General features: G+C 53.6%; 3 protein-coding genes across 7 annotated transcripts; 2 read left to right on the top strand and 1 right to left on the bottom strand.

Moving 5' to 3' along the window:
• The first annotated feature begins 463 nt into the window (after positions 1 to 463).
• PINLYP (phospholipase A2 inhibitor and LY6/PLAUR domain containing) lies at positions 464 to 3,907 on the top strand. The gene is made up of 5 exons (XM_010946766.3): positions 464 to 617; positions 1,594 to 1,710; positions 2,955 to 3,107; positions 3,326 to 3,469; positions 3,658 to 3,907. Exons 1-5 carry the CDS (start codon positions 506 to 508, stop codon positions 3,801 to 3,803), a joined length of 672 nt encoding a protein of 223 aa, XP_010945068.3. The 5' UTR covers positions 464 to 505; the 3' UTR covers positions 3,804 to 3,907.
• A 4,402-nt stretch (positions 3,908 to 8,309) lies between these two features.
• On the bottom strand, positions 8,310 to 13,548 carry IRGQ (immunity related GTPase Q). Of its 3 annotated transcripts, XM_074369511.1 has the most exons (4): positions 13,360 to 13,548; positions 12,818 to 13,053; positions 12,522 to 12,685; positions 8,310 to 11,379 (listed from the first exon to the last, which is right to left on the bottom strand). In XM_074369511.1, exons 2-4 carry the CDS (start codon positions 13,049 to 13,051, stop codon positions 10,044 to 10,046), a joined length of 1,734 nt encoding a protein of 577 aa, XP_074225612.1. In that variant the 5' UTR covers positions 13,052 to 13,053; positions 13,360 to 13,548; the 3' UTR covers positions 8,310 to 10,043. The 3 variants fall into 3 exon arrangements, with proteins under 3 accessions (XP_074225612.1, XP_074225610.1, XP_074225611.1); XM_074369509.1 differs by having other exon boundaries at positions 12,522 to 13,053; positions 13,360 to 13,545; XM_074369510.1 differs by lacking the exon at positions 13,360 to 13,548 and adding an exon at positions 13,148 to 13,319 and having other exon boundaries at positions 12,522 to 13,053.
• A 17-nt stretch (positions 13,549 to 13,565) lies between these two features.
• Positions 13,566 to 19,190, top strand: ZNF576 (zinc finger protein 576). 3 transcript variants are annotated; one of them, XM_045510547.2, is made up of 3 exons: positions 13,566 to 13,862; positions 14,482 to 14,582; positions 16,206 to 19,190. In XM_045510547.2, exons 2-3 carry the CDS (start codon positions 14,525 to 14,527, stop codon positions 16,631 to 16,633), a joined length of 486 nt encoding a protein of 161 aa, XP_045366503.1. In that variant the 5' UTR covers positions 13,566 to 13,862; positions 14,482 to 14,524; the 3' UTR covers positions 16,634 to 19,190. The 3 variants fall into 3 exon arrangements, with proteins under 3 accessions (XP_045366503.1, XP_010945069.1, XP_010945070.1); XM_010946767.3 differs by having other exon boundaries at positions 13,566 to 14,115; XM_010946768.3 differs by having other exon boundaries at positions 13,566 to 14,243.
• Positions 19,191 to 19,373: the final 183 nt, after the last annotated feature.

Below are 19,373 nucleotides of genomic sequence, written 5' to 3'. Positions count from 1 at the left end.
CCAAACACAGAAAAGGGAGTCTGAGCCAACTGTGTGAGAAAGGGAAGGGAGACAGGTGCCCGTGCCCCCGCAGAACGAGCCTGGACATGCTGGGTGCTCCCAGGTAGGGCCCCACCCACGCTGGGCACCTCTTTGGGAAGAGAGAAGGAAAAAGGGATCTCAGTCTTTGCAAAGACTCTACCTTACAGGGAATCAAATGATTCAATTCTGAACTTGGCCTTCAGGCCAGAAAAAAAAAAAAAAAAAGAGGGGTAGGTGGGAAGGGGGATGGGAATGTGAGAAAATAGGGAAATGACCTTCTGGGTCCCAATGGAAGAGCAGGCTGGAAGCCCAGACTGGGCCCCCGTGGAGGAGGGGGCTGGGCACAAGATGCCCACGTCCCTTTTGGATTCTGGTTCCACCTCCCCAACCCAGAGCTGCCTGCTCCCAGATCTTACGTCAGCTCTTTCTCACCCTAGGGGTAAGGTGGGTCCAGACCCACCCCCTCCTCAGCTTCCTATAAGAGATGGGAGCTGAGGATCTGGGATTGCAGGTTCACTCGTCCATCATGAGGCTCTTCACGAAACCTGAGACCTTCCTGATGGCCTCTGCACTGCTCTGTGCTCTCCTAGGTCTGGGTAAGTGACCAGGGGTCTGGACTCCTAGGACCCTAGGAAAGAAAACTATGAGACAACATTCAGCAAAGTCCTCCTGGGGGAAGAGGAGCTGTCCTGGAATTTCAGATTCAAGGCAAAGGTAGAGGCTTAAGAAGAAAACCTGGGGCCAGAAGTGGGAATAGCTTAAAAACTCCTGTGATTGAATCCCTGAGAAAGGAGGGGGCTTGATGGGCTCTGAATTCTCTGTCCCCCAGCAAGATCTCAAAATAAGGCATCTGAATTCTAGAAAATCAGAGGATAGCATGATTAGAAAGGGAAACCTTTAAAAAAAAAAATTGGGAGAGGAGGAGAGATTTCCTTTCTCCCAGGACGTTAGGGAGTTCAGGTCTCTGGTCCTCTCCTCCCTTAGATGCAGGAGTTCAGGCAAGCCCCACTTTCCCCAGGACCCACATGTCCGGATCCCCAGTTGCCTCCTCTGTCAGGACAAAGGAGTCCATGCATGCCCCTGCCCTCTTGGCCCTCACTCTCCCTTCCTGACTTGGGGTGCAGATCCCAGCCTCAGGCACCCCTGCCTGAGCTCCTACCGTCCACAAGACCTACTCAGGGTACCTGCGAAGAAGAGGGCCCCATGTTCAGTTGGACCTGAAGCTGTCTGAAAGTCCATGGAAAGCTTCACCAGGACCCCTCCCTGTCCCCAAGCTTTCTCAGAGGTCCCTCATATCCAAAGTCCCCAGCCTTGTAATTAGGTAAATAGGCTCCATGGTGGAGTTGCTTCCCGCCCCTGAAAGCAGCTTTGCTAGCAGCACCACTGCCTTCCTGCCAGAGCTTCAGACATTTCCCTGGACTGCAGTCAATGTCCTGCCCATGAACCATCAGGGAGACACCTGACCTTCCTCCCTCAGACCCCTTGCTCCCATCCCCCTCTGGACTCTGAAGTGGAAATCTTGGCCCACAGACCACACCACCCTTGACTAGAGCCCCTCTCTCTACCCCGCAGGGTACCCACTAAGCTGTGAGGTGTGTACGGGCCCCGGACCCACCTGCAGTGGAAGTGTGAAGACTTGCGACTCCCATCAGGACTCCTGCGTGGTCATCGTGGCTGAGACAAGCAAAAGTAAGAAAGAGGGCAGGGCGTGGCTTCAGATCCTGGGGAGCGGGGCGCGCCTTCAGGGTCGCAGTTACCACCACGCGCACTGGGAGGACCCCTCGCGAGGGGAGCGGGCAGGAAAGAGGGAAAGACAATCTCGAAGTGGATGAAGAGAATTTGATTGGATGATAGAAATCACTGTTGTCGGGGATTTTGGAGAATAAGACTCCAAAAGAAACGTGGGGGGTGGGGCAGATATGGAGACTTTCTTAGGCAGGAGGGGATTAGGAAAGGAAAGGATATGGGGAATAGAGAAGTCGAGAGAGGGGGAAAGTCTGAAATGCAAGAGGTGGAGGGGGTTATAGAGGAGAAGAAAGAGAATGGAATGGGTTGGAAGGAATTGTGATCACATTGACCATTTGGGGCAGTGGGTAGGAAACGATCAAACGATGGTGGAGGAGACTACCCCAGGCATGGTGGGTAGTGCGAGTTGGAAGCGACCATTCCTGACAGGAGGAGGAGAGATGATATTGGGGTAGAAGGAGAGATATAAAAGGGAAGATAATCCTGAAGTATGGCGCAAATCATCGCAGAGAATTGGAGATGGGGCAGTGGGGAGGCGCATGGGTAAAATGGGAGTGAAGCGGCAAGACATAATGGAAGGGCCTATCCCAGACCTGAGAATGGACGGGGGAGAAGGGAGCAAAGGAAGAAACCACTGGCAGGGCCGGGGGAGGGTTTATTCAAAGCTGAAAGAGATCCGGAGACCCTTAGTCAAAGGAAGAGAGAAGATGGGGCAGGCACAGGGTGGGATGGGAGAATGGAGTCTGTGACCTGAGGTTAAGGGCAAAGTAGAGTGTAGGAAGGAACCATCCCGACTGGATGGGGTGTGTAAAGAAGAGATGGAAGACTGGGGAGAGCGAAGGTTTTGAAGGCTGGAAGAGACCATTTCACACAGGCATGGGGGTAGCCAGAGGCTCCTGGAAAAAGACCACTACAGGCGGGATTCTTAGAGGATGGCAGTGAGGTGGGTGCAGGGGAAGAGACCCTGTCAGGCCAGTACCAGGGCTTGCCAGTGGGAACTGCAAGAGATCACCGAAGTCTGAAAGGGGTGGAGTAGTTTGGAGGCAGATAAGGGGGTATGACTTTGGGGGGCTGGAGGAGACCACCCTAGACAGCCGCAGGCTGGGGCAGGTGTGATGCTGGGAGACACCTGGAGGTCTGGGATCAAGGCCAGGGTCCCCGAACCCTCCCTCCTCCCCACCCTGCAGAGAGCTACCGGTCAGTGAACACCCACAAGGGATGCATCAAGTCTAGCGCCTGCAGCACTGGTTTCCTCTCCATCACTGTGGGCCCTGAGAACTACATGGTGTCCAACACACACTGCTGCCAGAGCGACGGCTGCAACCATGATGCGGTGCCTGGTAAGCGCCAGCTCGGCGTCCCTGCCTGCCCGCCCAGTGTGCTGGCCCACCACTGGCCCATGCTAGAACGTTGGGCAAGCATCTTCCTTGCTCTGAGCCTCTGTTTTCTCACCTGTAAATTGCAGTGTCCACTAGCAACCTGTGTCCCCTGGGGTTGTTATGAATTTGGGAAAGGGTTTAATGTCACTTTGCACCTTACATTCCACCCTCCTCTCCAGCTCCCCAGAACAATCGTACTGAGAACGGCCTCCAGTGCCCTACCTGCATCGCACCCTTCAAGGAAACATGCTCCTCGACTAAGGAAGTCCTCTGCGTTGGCCAGGAAACCCACTGCGTCGCCTTTGTTGGCAAAGTGCAGGCTGGTGAGGGGCACCTGGCTTTCTGGAGGAGGGGATGGGGGCCCCAGAACTGAAGGTCCATACTTCCAGATTCAAGGGGAGTTAGTGGCTCCAGAGAACTGGGTGAGGAGGTGGTAGGGGCATGACCCCCAGGTCATGAGGATGGAGGGATTGGATGAAGACCCTGACTCCAGTCTGAAATCCCCTCCCAGGTATCAAGTTTGCTACTCAGGGCTGTGCTACAAAGAATACCTGCCACACCAAGCCTGGGACCCTGGTGCCCTCAGCCTCCCACACCTATGTCATCAGCCAAGTCAATTGCCTCCCAGGCCCCCAGCCTTCTGGCAAGGCTAAGTGAAGAACTGGGGCATCTGTGGCATTTGATCTCCATTCGTCCTCATCTACAGCTTCCCATGTGCCTATAAATTAAACAGTTTAACCAAGCACGTCTGAGTCCTTGTGATGTGATGCATCTCAGGGAGGTGAGATGCCAAAAGCAGGGGTCTCAACCCTTGGGAACCCTCTTTCTGGAAGGAAGATCCTACCTTTTATTAAGGGATTACTCCCTGCCAGTCCCCTGTCCTAAGTGTTTTTCATGCTGTACTTCATTTCATAATCCCAACAAACGCTGTAGTTGAAAATATTATTCCCATTTTACAGATGAACAAACTGAGATGCAGATTGCAGTGTCACTTGCCTTGCGTCAAACAGCTAGGGAGGGTCAGACTCCAGAGTCCATGATCACCTCTCTTGATTAACCTCTCCCTCTTTTTGCCTCAGTTTTCATGTCTGCAAAATGTGGATATTAATAGTTACAATCTCATAGTGGCTGTCTTGAGTCAAATGAAAGAAAACTACAAAGCACTCAGTGCAGTGCCTAGCACCTTTAAGACAATGTTGGTTCTAGAGACAACGTGTCTGAGCAAATAGTAATCATCGTAATAGCTGCCACTTAGTGCGTGGCCATTCATTGGCAGGTGCTCCACCTTGGCATCAATCAGGGCAGACTGGATTATGCTACAGTAACAAACAAGTCCCTAATCTCAGTGCTTTAAAACCACAAAGTTGTATTAGTCAATTTGTCCTGCAGTACTGCTGTGTAACAAACTGTCCCTAAACTGAGACTTGTAACAACAAGCATCCTTTTTTCTAATGGTTTGTAGGGGCTCTGCTTCTGACTGTACATTGGTGGCAGTCTGGGAGGGGGATTCAAGTCCTTCTTCATGGGGTTCCACGGTCTTCTGGGATCAGTGGCTCCCTGGCTAATGTTCTTCTCATGGTCAATCACAGGGGAACAAAAACCAAGTGCACCAAAGGCCCCCACCAAGGTTGAGCATATGGTCAAAGCCAACATCAGTGGAGCAGGGAAGTGTACTCATCCTCCAGTGGGAGGGAGAAGAGTGGTATTTGCTGAAGAAGCACCCATTCCCAAAAAGTTGATTCACCCTTCACCATCCACATCTAGCACCATCCACAGGGCATTCTGCTCATCATAATCATAGAACAGCCACCAGCTTGAACAATGCCCCATTTCTGTGCACAGGAGAGAGCCCAGGAAAGTTTCACATCGGTGATTAGATGCTGTGACTTGGAAGTGACTTGACACAATTCACTGGATGGAGCTAGTCACAGGGCCCTGCCAAACCCCACGGGGAAGGGGGAAGGAAGTGCAGTGTGGCTCCTAATCACCACCCCCACTGCCAGACACATTTCACAAATGAATGGCAACCACGACCTCTTAGAGGCCGTTTCTCATTTTATCTTCACAACTGCTCCATATGATAGGTGCTATTACTCTCCTTGTTTTCAGGAGAGGAATCTAAAGCTCAGCGAAGGAACATCACATTGGAGGTCACACAGCTAAAAAGCGGCAGATTTTAAGATGTTAATCATTGGGTCACGTCGAGGGAGAGACCACATCAGTGAGAGAGGGAACAAGCCTGTATCAGTTATCTCTTGCTACATAACAAACCACTCCAAATTTCAGTTGCTTAGAGTAATTGCCTTTTATTTAGCTCATTTGGTGGGTTGGCAATTTGGTCTGGATCAGCTGGGTGGTTCTTCTACTGATCTCTGCTGGGCTCAGCTGCCAGTCAGCTGGGCAGCTCTGTTTCACACGGTTGACACTGGCTGGAGTGTCAAGGCTGACTGAGCCACATGTCTCTTATCACCCAGCAGGTTAGCCTGGACTTCTTGATGTGGTAGTAGTGGTGGCAAGGGTCCCCAGGACAGCAAGAGAGGAAGGAACTTTTCAAGCCTCTGCTTGTATCATGTTTGCTATTGTTTCAGGGGCCACGCAGATCACGTGGCCAGGTCTAGTGTCAAGACGAGAAGGGAGTATCCAAGGGTGTGGCTACAAAGAAGCTGAACACATTAGGGGTATGAATGGGCCACGCTGGTTCCTGGCAAAGATGCCTTACCATCACAGCCCCCAAGGTCTAAATAATTACTAGTCCACCCCACCTCCTTCAGGATGGCAAAACTCAGATAAAGTCTCTTGATTCTGGCCCAAGGGATTCTATCCTGCACAGACCACCCCACTTTTGTATCTCCTCTCCAGGGACCCAACCTTGGACCCCTCCTTCCTCAGACCCAGGAGTCTAGGCTCCTAGCTCATCAAAATCCCAAGCATCTTTTTCCCCCTTCCAACTCCCAAAGGACAGACACACATGGGTTTCAACTTATTTTTATTCACTCCTTCAAAAAGCACCACAGGCCAACCCACCCTTGATACGCCCACCCTTCAAGGCTCCCCATCCCCATGGACACTGTGGACACAAGCCTCTCCATCATCATCCAGACAAGTATGAACCACAGCTCAAGTGACGAGTCTTTTGTGCCTATCCTGCTTCTGGCGATGGCAACACCAAGATTCATTGTACCTTACCTTGAATTTCTGCATTCAAGGGTCTTCCAGCCTGGAAGTGCCATGTAGACACACCTGGATGGCAGCCAGTGATCCACCCACAAGGGAGTCTCTGTCTTTTTTGCTTGGATGCTCCTAAAGACAGATGCCTCACTAGCAACTTGCTGCCTTTGCAGAGCCTAAAATTCAATCCCTTCAAAAGTATAATTGAAAAGGCAATCACTCCAAGAGATAGCCATGACACCCAGGAGTGCCCATATACAACTACCTAAACACAATCAGCACGCTCCACCATGGACAGCGACACAACAACAAACCTGGGTCTTGATCTCAGGCATGATTCGCATTGGCCAGGGGGCAAAGGGAATTTGTAAAAGGGGAGCGTTGGGCAGAGATGTCAGACAGGACCAAGTCAGAGATGGTGCCAAAGTGGCAGAAAAAGAGGAGGGCACTCTGAGCAAAGGCATGAGAGTGAGACAGATGCTCAGACTAGGGTCGTCTTCATGCTGCCTGGGCTGAGGGTGTGTGTGCAAGGACAGCAAGACTAACGTTTGAGCTCCCAGTGTGCCAGGCTTCTCAGCAGCGGCTTCAAGTACATTGATATGCATGAGAGAGAAGGTATGTATGTACGTACATACACTGAATTCTCACAATAGCCCTGTGAGGTAGATGCCATGTGCTGAGTGACTTGCCCAAGGTCACCCCTAGAGTCAGTAGAAGAAGGGCTGTCTGACCCTAGATCAATCCGAATAGAATTTCCTGTAATAATGGAAGTGCTGTAGGGCTGCGCTGTCCAATACTGGAGCCACTCACCACGTATGGCTGGTGCAACTGGGAAACCGAAGCTTACATTTTACTTACTTCTAATTAATTTAAAAATGGCTACTCAGCTCAGTTATTGGAAAACCATTCAAAATGATTGTGATGACTTGGGTATACAAATCAACTTCTTCACATAGGAGTTTTATGAAACCTAAATACGGATCAAGAATTTCTGATGAGAATTCATTGTCTGAATTGAGATGTGCTGCGAGAAATACACACCAGATTTCAGAGACTTGGCATGAGAAGAATGTAAAATATCTCATCAGTACTTTTCTATACAGATTCCATGTTGAAATGGTAATATTTTGGATATCCTGGGTAAAGGGAAACATATTAGAATTAGTTTCATCTGTTTCCTTTTCCCTTTTTAATGTGGCTCACATTTTATTTCTACTAGACAGCACAGCTCCACACCTCTCCGCTCCTGCACGTGGCGGGTGGGCTTGATGGGAGAGGCTTGAATGTGGACCAAGGAGAGGCGTAGACAGCGTTGTAGTGGGTATTACAGATACAGATGAGTAACGTTCTCCTAAGGCTGAAGAGAGCTTTGAGGACAATGCCTGGAGCCCTTCAGTATTGAGCTAAATGCTTTTTCCCATCTTGGCTGTCTCAACTTTAATGGGACAGATTGTGCCAGTGGCGGGAGTTCAAGGTGGACATGGGGGGAATCATCCCTCAAGCACCCGTCCCTCAGGTTGGTTACCCTTGTCTTCAGCTGTCAAAGGAAATAGGATCCCAGGAGTATTTCTGGTCGTCGTCCAGCCCTTTCATGTCACAGATGGGAAGATAAGGCACTGGCCCAGGTCACCCAGATAGACAGTGGCAAAGCTGTGCTTGCTTCCCAGGCCCCTTCACCTGACAGGGGCTTTCTCTCGCATGATACGCCTTTTCTCCCCTATCTCACTCCTTTCCTGTATTGTGACCAGAGGCCCAACAACCTAAATTCCAGCCCTAGTTCTGCCACTGATTAATGAAATAAAATAAATATTTATTAAGCACCGTCTGTGTGTCAAAGCACTATCCTAGGTACTGGGGATACAGCATAGAACAAGACAGGCATGGGGATAATAGCCAATAAACAGGTAAATAAATAAGGAACTTTTCTATGGGAATAATTGCTACAAGGAAAATTAACCAGCTGAGATGAATAACTGAATACTGGGGGTGGGGGTGTGAGCTACTTTAGTTAACAGTGGTCAGGGAAGGCCTCTCTGAGGGGACATCTGAGCTGAGACCCGATTGACAAGAAGGAGCTAGTCATGAGAAGATCTGGGGGCAGAGCATTCTGGGCAGAAATAACAGAAAGTGCCGAAGTCCTGAGGCAGGACCCCGGTGGCCCGCTCAAGCATCAGACAGAAGATCTATCAGGTTGGTTGGGGATGGGATGGGGCAGGGAATGAGAACAGGCAGGGGCCTTGCTGTGGGCTGTTGAGCCTCGAGCTTGCCCACTCTGGGCTTTGCCTTCCCATCTAACATAACAGATTCTACTGGATGGCCTGTCAGGTCCCCCTTTTCTATTTTTGACATTGAAGAATTCTGTGGCTTCTCCTCTACATGTAGCTGGCAGCCTAGAACATTCCAGGCACTGTGCTTTCTGCCTTTGCCTCACTGTAGCACTTTCCCATGGTCTGGAACACCTGCCCAGTGGTTCTGTGGGTCCCCTGCTCCCTGCAGTGTTCTCTGTGTACACCAGAAGGCAGCATTCTCTGTGTCCCTCTCGGGGATCTCTGAGGTAGCCAACACAGAAATGTTTGGACTAGTGCAGCAGTACAGCTGCTTTTCCAAAAAGGCAGGTGTACAAAATACCAAGGCCAGAAAGGGTTAAGGTTTAATGACAGAAGAAACCAAGACCCCTAAAGAAGAGAGGGATAGGGGAACAGACTCCCCAGAAAGCTCCATAATCGCTCAGCACCTGTAAAATAGGGGCAGTCATATCCCTTCCCAGGCAAACTCAGAGAAAGGCAGTTGCCAGAACCCAGATCCATTAGGGATTTGTGGACAACATCTCTGAGGCACGAGTTTCTGCCTTTCCACACCCAGAAGGCCTCATTCCTAATCTCTGCTACCCTCAGAGCCACCATGTCCGGACCCCTTGCTTCCTCCTATTTTTGTGGTACCATCCTCCCCAGAGGAAGGGAAAGAATTTTGAGTCCCCAGGTCCCCTGAGGAACAAACAGTAGACACCCCTCTATTCCCCAAGAGGGACCAAAGGGTCCCCAGCTCTCTCACACAGCCCACCCGTTCCCTCCTCCCACCACCCAGGAATTAGGAACCAAGGTCCCAGCCTTCTTGGGAGCCATAAGTCTGAGACCCCAGAGACCCTTCTTCCCCCCAGTAAAGTTTCAAAGCTCACTGCCTCTTGAGGAACTGGGAGGCTGCATGCAGGCCTAGCCACACCCAGGAAACCTAGACCTTATATCCCTTTGTGGTTCAGAAGTCCAAGATACCAGCTCCCCGGGGAACCCAGACCCCCCCCCCCCATGCTGCAATCACCCTTCATCAAGAATCAGGGTTTCTACCCCCTCTCCCCCTGGAGGACTAGACATCTAATAGATCCAGTGTTCACTCCCTCGGAGACCAAGATATGCCCCCTTCTAGGAGTCCACATCCTGTGGCTCCCAGAGAAATCAGGAGTCCTGTCCCCCAAACTCTATTCCCCTTCAGGACCTAGGAATCCTGGTGACTAGATGTCACACATCTCAACCGGTAGTCAGAGCCCTCATCCCCTTCAAGCACCCAGGATTCCGAGAGGCGGCCCCCTGCTCTGTTATCTCACAGGCCCAGACATCCCATGCTAGAGTCTGGACCACCCCCATGCCCGCTCCCTCCAACCGGGACTTGGAGTCCGCAGCCGCTGACAGAGTCGGGCAGCCGGGACCCGGGGCACCCCGGTCCTCAGCCCACCTCTCACTGCGCGGGCACCTGCGGTGCCAGCACTGCCTCGGCGTCGGCCCGCATCTCGTCGAGCGCCTGCAGCAGGACGCCGTGCGACGCGCGGTAGCCCAGGCCGCCGGTGGCCGCCGCGCCGCCCGCGGGCCACAGGAAGGAGAGCGCGCCCAGGGCCGCGCCCCCGGCGGTGCCCTCGCCCGCCCACGAGCCCAGCCTCGCCTCGACTTCGGCGCGCGTCACCGGACCCGGGAAGCGCGTCCGCTCGGCCAGCACCCCTGGCGCCAGACCTAGCGCGCGCTCGCGTCGTGCCAGCGCCGCGGGTTCCAGCCCCAGCGCCCGCCGCCACTCCGCCAGCTGACCGCGCAGGAGCGCCACGTCGCACGCCCAGCCCAGCCCTGGTACTGGAGCTGCCGCCGCCGCCAGGCTCGCCAGCAGGGCCGGCCGCCACGCCCCGGCCCGCAGCGCCGCAGCCTTGGTTCGGGCTGCGCGGGGAGACGCGGGTGGCAGCGCCAGCAGCAGCGCTCCTGCCTGGGCCGGGGGCAGCGCGCGCCGCAGCCACTCGCACAGCCCCGGGAGTCCGCCCGGCCGCAGCGGGAACACCGGCGGCGGCGCCTCCTCCAGCACCTCCCACGTCTCGTCCTCCGGGCTCAAGGCGGCCGCGCGCTCTGAGTCCCCGCTGCCTGATCTCTTCACGCCCATGCCAACCGGCTGCAAACTCTCGCTGCCTGCTTCCTCTGAACCTACCCCGCCGCCTGCTTTCTGCGATCTGGGGCCACGTTTCTCCATTTCCTCACTGCGTGCGTTCTCAACACCCCCTCCGCCGGCGTTTTCTAAGCTCTCGCCGCTGGGCTTCTCCGCTGTTTCCTCTTCTTCCAGAGCCTCCGGATCCTCGCCCTCGCCGTCTGTTCGCACGCAGACCAGCGGCGCATCTGGTAGCACCAAGGGCCGGACCCGGGCCCAGTCCTTCTCAGTGGGGGCCCCAGGGGTGACAAGGATGAGAGCGTCATAGTGGGTTGGGTGGGGGGTGGCAGCAGTGCCCTCGGAGCCCAGAGGCACGGTCCAGAGCACCACGTTGGGGCGCTCTGGGGCCGGGTAGGGCGTGGGCCCCTCGGGCGCCGACGCAGGCACCGCACTTGGGTCTTCAGGATCTAACCCGAGTAGCAAGTCCAGCACAAGGTCCATGTCAGCCCTACCCGCCACGGCCAGGTCCAGGCGCGCGCTGCCCAGTCGCTCCAGGCCGGCGCGAACCCACGACAGCGCCGCCTCCAGGCCACCGGTCTCGAAGGCCTCGCGCACAGCCTCCAACTCTGCAGCGCCCAGGACCTCAAAGCCATCCTGAGCGGGTGGCAGGAGCCTGCGGGGACAGGGAGGGATGGGATCAAGAGCAGAAGAGGGACTAAGTGGTGGGAAGCTGGGCTAGGGGGACAGGATTGGGTTATGAAAAGGGCGGATCTTTCCGAATAAGCAGGAAAGGGAGGGGCCAGACTAATGCCACAGAAAATAGAAACCAGGGACATGAAGAAAAGGGCTTAAAGCAGGGACAGGATGGCTAGATTGAAATCAGGTTTCCAACAGAACCTAAAATGGAGACCCGACAAAGTCTTTCCCGGGCTCACACTCTTTGGGAGCTGGGCTTTCCGAGGGACCTGCTGGATTAAGAAAAGGCTGTACTGGGCGGGGCGAAACTCAGAGTGGGGCTTGGAGCAAAGGCAGAATTGCGACTGTATTGTGGACTAAACGAAAACTGGGCCCTATTCAACAAGGTCAAGGTCACCAAGGGCACTCTTTTCTGAGTAAGGAGTGGGGTAAAGACCAGTGAAGGGAAAAGCCTCATCTGCTAGTTCTCACCAAGAGGGAGGAGAGGCTGCCCTTCCCTGAGCTTCGTTTTGATGTCTATAAAACGAGGCCGCTCGGCGTTGGGGGAGAAAATTCAGCAAGTGGGCACAGAGATGAGAGGGGATTAGAGAAAGGAAGTGGGGGAGGGCACCCAGAAACAACAAAGCTCGCTGAGGATGTGGCTTTCTGGAGACTGGGGTCGCTTGAGAGCCAAGCTGATGGCGGGGAGGAGGGTGAAGACGGGACAGAGTGAGAGCTCCTTCACAGTTTTGCCTGGGGGAAGTATTTGGGCGCGAGGTCCCGGCCTCTCTCAGAATTCTCGCGAGGAAGCGCGGCTTGCGACCTCAGAGCACTCGCAGGAGGCAGAACCTGGATGACAGGTCGGGACTTCTAGCTGATCCTTGGCTGGGGCCTAGATGACAAAAAAGAGTCAAGCACCGAGCACTAGCTTGGGGTGGAGCCTCGCGGACCTCAAAACCTGAGCTGAGGGGTGGGGCCTGGATGAGGGAGCAGGGCTTCTAGCAGATATCCCGTTAGGGCAGGCCCCAAACTCGCTGGGGGCGGGGTCTCACGGACCTCAAAGAGCACCCTCAGGGATGGGAGGTACAGACTAAATAAAGCTCCAGGCCTCTTAAGACCACCCTGAAACGCCGCGCTCACCTCTGCAGCGCCTCCGCCTGGCTCCGCAGCGCCGCCCGCAGGCGCTCCAGCTCCTCGCAGCCGTCGCTGCTGCGGCAGTCTGTCGGTACCACGAAGAGAGCCGCGGCTCCCAACCCGGCGCTGTCCAGCAGGGCCGCTGTCTGATTCCGGGCCTGAGCTTCATTCTGTGAATCCCCAGGACGGAGGTTCCGCACAGCCAGCAGCGGGGTCCCTCGGGCTAGGGCGGCCCGTGCTGCCTCCCCCAGCTCTGGAGCCAAGGGCTCCCCATTCCCCTCCGGTCCGGGCAGCACCAGTACCAGCACGTTGGCCTCCGCTGCCCAGGGCCCCGGCGCTGCGGGTGGACAGCTCAGCTCGCCCAGGAAGAGGCCAGGGCCCGCAGCTCTCAAGCTGGGGAGCCCGGAATCCGGCCGTCCGTCGGGGATCTCTACCGTCTCCACATCCTTGTCGCACAGCGCTGCGATCAGCGCAGACTTTCCTGAGCCCGGAGGCCCGAGGAACAAGACCGTCACGTCACCCCGCGGCGTAGGCATAGCTGTAAAGCAAGGAGAGAGAAGATCCCAGTCAGGGAACACCAGCCTTCTTCTTTTCTAGCAGCCCGACTCTGGTCTCAGACTTCAGCCTTTCACCTTGTCCCTTCTTTCGTTCTCGGGTATCACTCCCAAGCACCTAGAAATCTGCCGCCCAGGCCCTATTCCCCAGGAACCCTGGAATCGTGTTTGCCCTCTTTCAGGGCATTTCCCTTTCCGCTTCAAAAACTGAGAAATCGGCCTCCAGCCCCTTCCTCCCTCAGGGACACAGATGTTTTTAATCCTTCACTCCTCCCTTCCAAATCACCAACCGAGCAGACAGCCGGCACACGGGAGAGCGCAGTCAGCAGCCGATCAGCCGATGAGAAGCCCCGCCCCTGGGGTCTGAGGACGGAGGCCGAAGAGGTTAGAAAGCCGTGATTTGGGGACGCCCAGACGCTTTCCGGGGGCTCTAACCTTACGTCATTCTTTTTAGGAGGGGGGTGTGACTTGGAAGCGTGACCTCGGGGACATGGCCCTTTACGGCGCCTGCGCAGAACGGCCGAAGGGCGCTCGCTGTACGGGGCCTTAAACAATGAAGGAGCCACAGCGCGTGCGCGCCAGGAGCACCTACCACACTTGCGCAAAACGCTTAGGTCTGTACGGCACGGGTGGCTTGCAACGTCATCATTACGCACCCCAGTGCAGAGAAGGACCCCTCCCGTTATTTTTGAGGGCCGGGCTGGCGCTACTTCATCACCGCCGGATGGCATTACGGGATCTCCGCTTCAAAAGTCTCATCAGGCGGAAGGCCTTGGAAACCACCTGAGACTCGGTGGGCCCTACCTCGCTTCCCTTCGGGTGACGGCGCTGAGACGAGCGACTGACAGGCGCAACGAAAGGCAGTCCCCTGCTGTCCAGAGAAAAGCGGAGGCCTGAGCCACCCGCCTTGGCAGGGAGCCGAGGGCAATGCCTGGGGCAGCGGGATACACCGGCTGAAAGCGCGCGTGGGAAGCGGGAGCTTTGGGTGGAACAGGAGTTTCGGGATGTCAAAGGAAGATGTCTCCTGGGAAGAGGCAGGCTAAAGCGTGGGTACCACTACCTGCCTCAAGACACGTGGGAGAAAAGGGGATGAGGCTGTGTCAAAGATGAAGAGTCCCGCGCTCGGAGTTCAGGGAGTTTAATGAAGGAAGCATAGGTCAGAGGTCTCAAGCAAGTAAGAAGACTCTAAGGGGAGCCACAAACCCGGGGAGTCTAATCTTTCGGGAGGATTGAATCTCCTCTAGTGAGCACTCTTATCAGGTTAAAATCCAAGGAGATGGTATCATGGGGGTCAAAGGCTGGCAAGGAGAGCCAGTCAAAGGTCGTAAGATTAGTGGGCCCTCTAAAGCCGGCTGCGATGAGCAACTTCAGTTGATTTACTATTATGTCCTGCGTGCTCTTCTCTTGACCAGAGGTGTCCCAGTCACCACGGAGGACCCGCACCCCAAAGAGACCATGGAGCAGCAGGATTCGTCCAAGGAAAGAAGTCTCCAAAGTCCAGAAGGCGACATCTGTGAGTACTGCCGACCAGAGGAGGGTGGGGTGCAGAAGCTGAAGCTAAAAGGATTACTAGAGCATTTCAGTGTCCAAGGCGTTGACAGGACTTGCCTGTTGGGAAGGAGCTGTAATGGCCCCCGAGCTGCCCTCCTAGAAGCTGTTCCTCCCCCACCCTTACCCTTAACTACCCTCAGACATACTCCCTCTGCTCTGTCCACATAAGCATGAAGGGGATGCAATTCAGAGGCACTGAGCAGCATCCAGAGAGACTTAGAGTGGGAGAGGTGGCTGGGAAAAGGCAGAGAGCCCCAATCCCAACTCTGCCCCAGACTTTCCGTGTGACTTGGGCTTCTGTTTCTCTGTCTGTTAAAAGGGGTTGGCACTATTCACCTCATAGGGCTGGTGTGAGGACTAACGGCAGAAAAATGGAAAGCTTGATGTTTATGAAAGTAGCCAGTTAGACACAGGAAAAAAGCAACAGCTTTTACCGAATGCTTATTATGGGCTAGGCGCGTTCTAAGAGTTTAACATTTGTTATCCAGTCCTTGCAGACCCTCTGCAGTTGATAATTAGCACTTTCAGATGATGGGACTGAGGCAAAGAGAGGTTAAATATTTGTAACAATGAGAGCCACAGTGTCAGTGCTCTCCAGCCAAAGATCACAGGGACATACCTGGAGTTGGAACAAGCTGGGTTTACTGCTCACTGCGTTGAGGAAGCACACACACCATGGGGCATCTCTGTAATAAGGATTTATTATAGGATATGGGTTTGTGGTAAGCGATTTGGGGAAAGGTTCAAGAAAGGGGTTTTACTCTGGATGGATGCTGCCAGGAAGTGGGGGCAATTATGTGGCTGGCTGTCTCAATAAATCTTACCTAGAAGGAGGGAGGAACAAAGCACAGCTCAAGCTGATTGGTAAAGCAGCAACCGGCACGGCACGCATATTAGCCAGGACAGGTGGGTGTTTGGCCATTTTTGTGGTTTGGACAGTGTTCACGTTTGTCTGTGTACAGATGGCATTATGGTGTGGTCTTGTCTTGACTCACCTCAGTCACAGTACGGCCTTGTCTGATGATGTTCTGTTAAACTGTTTATGTTCAGCAGGAGAACGCCAAGGCCCAGCTCTGAGTGCCAGGCCAGCTCTGGCTGTGGGGCTGCTTTTCTCTCTCTCAGCAATAATTATTGCAAACCACTGTGTAGCACTGTTCTAAGCACTTTGTATAAGTTAATTCATTTGTTCCTTCCAACAGCCCTATGAAGTAGATAAAACAGTGTTTTCCAGGTGAAAACACTGTTTTTACTTGCCCAGGAAGCCACAGAACTGGCATTCAGTTCCAGGCAGTCTGGCTCCAGAGGCTGTGCCCTAATCACATGGCCCTGTGGGAAGGGCAGACTCCTGGGTTCCAGACCTGACTCCACTATTTCATTTCCCAGCTTTGTGACTGTCCACCAGGGCCTAACCTTTTTGAGCCTCAGTCTGCTCATCTGTAAAACAGGTCCAATAATAGTTTGCCTGTACTGCTGTCCAGTGCTGACATAGCGTCTGGCATATAGTAAGCACCGCATGTTCATTGCTGGCATGATTCTGGAGCTGGCAGAGGTCCTGGAGACTTCAACCTCTTCCCACGTCCCTTAGGCCACCTGGGGGCCCTGCAGTGCACCCGCTGCCTCATCACCTTCGCCGATTCCAAGTTCCAGGAGCGTCACATGAAGCGGGAGCACCCAGCGGACTTCGTGGCCCAGAAGCTGCAGGGGGTCCTCTTCATCTGCTTCACCTGCGCCCGCTCTTTCCCCTCCTCCAAGGCCCTGATCGCCCACCAGCGCAGCCACGGTCCAGCAGCCAGACCCTCCCAGTCAGCTGCACCCACCACCACCCAGCCCACCTTCCCCTGTCCTGACTGTGGCAAGACCTTTGGGCAGGCTGCTTCTCTGAGGCGGCACCGCCAGGTGCACGAGGCCCGTGCCTCCCCGGGCCCCTTCGCCTGCACTGAGTGTGGTCAGGACTTTACCCAGGAAGCAGGGCTGCATCAACACTACATCCGGCATGCCCGGGGGGAGCTCTGAGTGTGGCTGAAGCCCTACTCAGGGCCATAGGGACTCTGGCTGGTGGGACCCACCTCTGATACGGGATAGGAGCCTCAGAGGGATTTGCTCCCCCCCCCCTCCCCGGAAAGGCAAAGGGCTCCTGATAAATAGGACTCAGAAGATGCTCATTTAGAGCTTTAGTCTTTGGAGGACACAAAAGCCTTCAGGGAAACAGTAAAATCAAACAATAGTAAGACCTTTTGTTTAAAAAAAAATTAACAAGAAAGAGGGAAAACTGTTATTCATATCTCCCTCATTCCCAATTAAATAGTTTGAAATTGCGACTAGCTGCAGATTGTGTAATCACCATTAATTTTTCCCAGATGGATGCAATGGGACTTTAAGAGCAAACTGCCCTGGATTTGTGCCTGAAAGGGGGCAGGGAGAGTGAGGTATCACTGGCCTGTAATGCCATGACTGGGTCCCAGACGCAGAGCAGCCTGGGCCTTTGGAGATGGGGCAGCAAAATCGGAAGCTGTACTCTGAATTTGCGGGGGTTGCAATTCGATGATCTCTTCCTGCCTTCTGCCAGGCTTTCCCACACAAGGAGGGGCCATGGCATTGGATGGCTTTGCCCTCCTCCCCAGATAATTTATTCATTTAAATAATCTTATGTACCATTCTGGTCATGGAATATTTTTTATATGTGTAGGTGAGATGGCATGAATAAACAGAAATAGTATCTAAAAACATAAAAGGTCCATATTAAAATGTCTAAACAAGGAACTCTGGCTTTTGAGCAGGAATTTCCAGAGAACATAAGGGCACAGGGAGTGGGGAGCTCAGGGCAGAGCTGGCCTGGCCCTGTGGGGAAACTGGTTTGGAGTCAAACAGAGATACCTTCTGCTTCCTGTTGTATTTGGCCAACACTGGCAGATATCCCATTAAGATCCTATTTTCAGCTCTTAAAAGGCCCAACCCTGGGCTGAGTTCCACTGGGCCAGTTTTACTCCCTCACATTACCTGCCCTGCCCCTAGAGACAGCAGTCGATGCCTTGCATACAGCAATCATAGGCTCTGTTTGAACGGAGTATTTTGAAAGCCCACAGGTGAGATGGATGTGGCAGAGACTGAGCTATCTCCCAATGTTTAGCCAGGCACATGGTGGCTACAAAGACTACATTTCCCAGATTCCCTTGCAGCTACATGTGGCCATGTGACTGAGTTCTGACTAAATTCCTAGGTAGAGTCTTCAAGCTTCAGAAAGGAACTTGCCTTTCCTCCACCTTCCTGCCTGGAAAGTGAACATGGTATCCAGCCATCGTGAACTATGAGAGCAACCACAGGATGGCAGAGCAACAAGGTAGCAGGAGGCTGGGTCAGCTATCACTGCTGCCCCCTCACCAGTCTCTACAACGGACCACTCCCTGTGTGTATGTAAATCAGCTTACATCAGTCATTTAAAACCCTCCAATGGCATCCCATAGATAACATCCAAAGAACTTACCTGGGCCCACAAAACCCAATAGTGACTGGGTCCCAGCTCACTATGAAATCTCAGCTCCCTTTCTGTCATCTTCACTACACTCCAGCTGCACGTGCCGGGTGGGCTTTTGCCTTTCCTGCTTACACAGAATTTTGCAAGGCTACCTCCTCATTATTCAGGTCTCAACACCTGCTACCTCAGGGAGGTCTTCCTTGGCTAAAACAGCACTACCAACCCTCACTCTGATGTACTTTCTTCCTAGAATTCTCCAACACCTGGAATTATCACTCTTGTTTATGTCATTATCTGTGTCCTTCCTTTGAAATCCAAACCCCTGAGAACAAGTGTGGTGTCTTCCTCACTGCTTCCTCCCCAGAACCTGGGACAGCGCTTACTGTGGCGGCTCAAAAAATAACTCCTTGACTGTGCCCAGCTGTTTACCTAGCTCAGCCTCAGCCCACCATTCCACACTGCTCCGGGATGCTGGGCCTTCTACAACTATGCTTCCCAGACTCCCCGGACAGCTGGCTTCCTTAAGTTCTTCCCACAAAAGGTATGGGCAGAAGGAAGGCTGGAAGAGGGAAGGGCCTTACCTTGCCTTGGGCTGTTGCTGGAACCCCTCCAGCAGCAGTTCGGGCTCCTTTCTATACTTGGCACAAGGTTCTTGCAGCAGCTTTGTGGCACCTTGTCCCTGGTCCCTGCACCAGCCGCACGTGGCCCATCCTCCAAGCTCCCACTGGGTTCTGGTCATTGCACTTCTTTTTCTGTACCCCAGTCCTATAAGTGGGAGCTTCTTGCAGACACTAATTTCTCAGTTACTTGACTTTTCCACATTTGTGCTTTTAGCCTTCTAATACCCGTGTAACCAATTTCCGGTACTGAATCCTCTTTGGAATTCCTAGCCTGGTTTCCATATACTGACTGGGCCCTGAAGAACTGAATGACCCCACTGGCAGCAGACCAAGGTGTCTTGATCCCTAGTCTCTTGTGATCCTTACGAACTTTTATGACGAATGGGTAATTCCCTACATCTGTGCTTAGAAAACCCTAAGGCAGAAGAGGGCTTAGGCATGCTGCCCCAGGAAATAAAATCCATCAGTGTGGTTTTAATGAGCTGTGAATTTCTGCTTTGACAATTCTGAGATTCAGCGATGCTCAGCTATAGCGCTTAGGAAAGTCTCAAAGGGGATAAATGTCACGTTCTGAGATTCTGAGCTTCTAGGATGAAAAGCATGGGTTGTAAAAGATGCTGTGGTCTAAGGTCCTGTAACAGGCGTCAAAATGCAAATACTC

This window comes from Camelus bactrianus, chromosome 9 (genome assembly GCF_048773025.1).
Source record: "Camelus bactrianus isolate YW-2024 breed Bactrian camel chromosome 9, ASM4877302v1, whole genome shotgun sequence".
Taxonomy (NCBI): Eukaryota; Metazoa; Chordata; class Mammalia; order Artiodactyla; family Camelidae; genus Camelus; species Camelus bactrianus.
The sequence above is the reverse complement of the archived record's forward strand: the minus strand, read 5'-3'. Positions and strand labels throughout refer to the sequence as shown.

Coding starts and splice junctions, on each gene's coding strand:
- PINLYP (XM_010946766.3), top strand. CDS start 506: ATGGGAGCTGAGGATCTGGGATTGCAGGTTCACTCGTCCATCATGAGG. Junction 3,108..3,325: donor CAACCATGATGCGGTGCCTG/GTAAGCGCCAGC, acceptor CCTCCTCTCCAG/CTCCCCAGAACAATCGTACT. Junction 3,470..3,657: donor TGTTGGCAAAGTGCAGGCTG/GTGAGGGGCACC, acceptor ATCCCCTCCCAG/GTATCAAGTTTGCTACTCAG.
- IRGQ (XM_074369509.1), bottom strand. CDS start 13,051: ATGCCTACGCCGCGGGGTGACGTGACGGTCTTGTTCCTCGGGCCTCCG. Junction 11,380..12,521: donor CAGGCGGAGGCGCTGCAGAG/GTGAGCGCGGCG, acceptor CTGTCCCCGCAG/GCTCCTGCCACCCGCTCAGG.
- ZNF576 (XM_010946767.3), top strand. CDS start 14,087: ATGTCTCCTGGGAAGAGGCAGGCTAAAGC. Junction 14,116..14,481: donor GGGAAGAGGCAGGCTAAAGC/GTGGGTACCACT, acceptor TCTCTTGACCAG/AGGTGTCCCAGTCACCACGG. Junction 14,583..16,205: donor AAGTCCAGAAGGCGACATCT/GTGAGTACTGCC, acceptor CACGTCCCTTAG/GCCACCTGGGGGCCCTGCAG.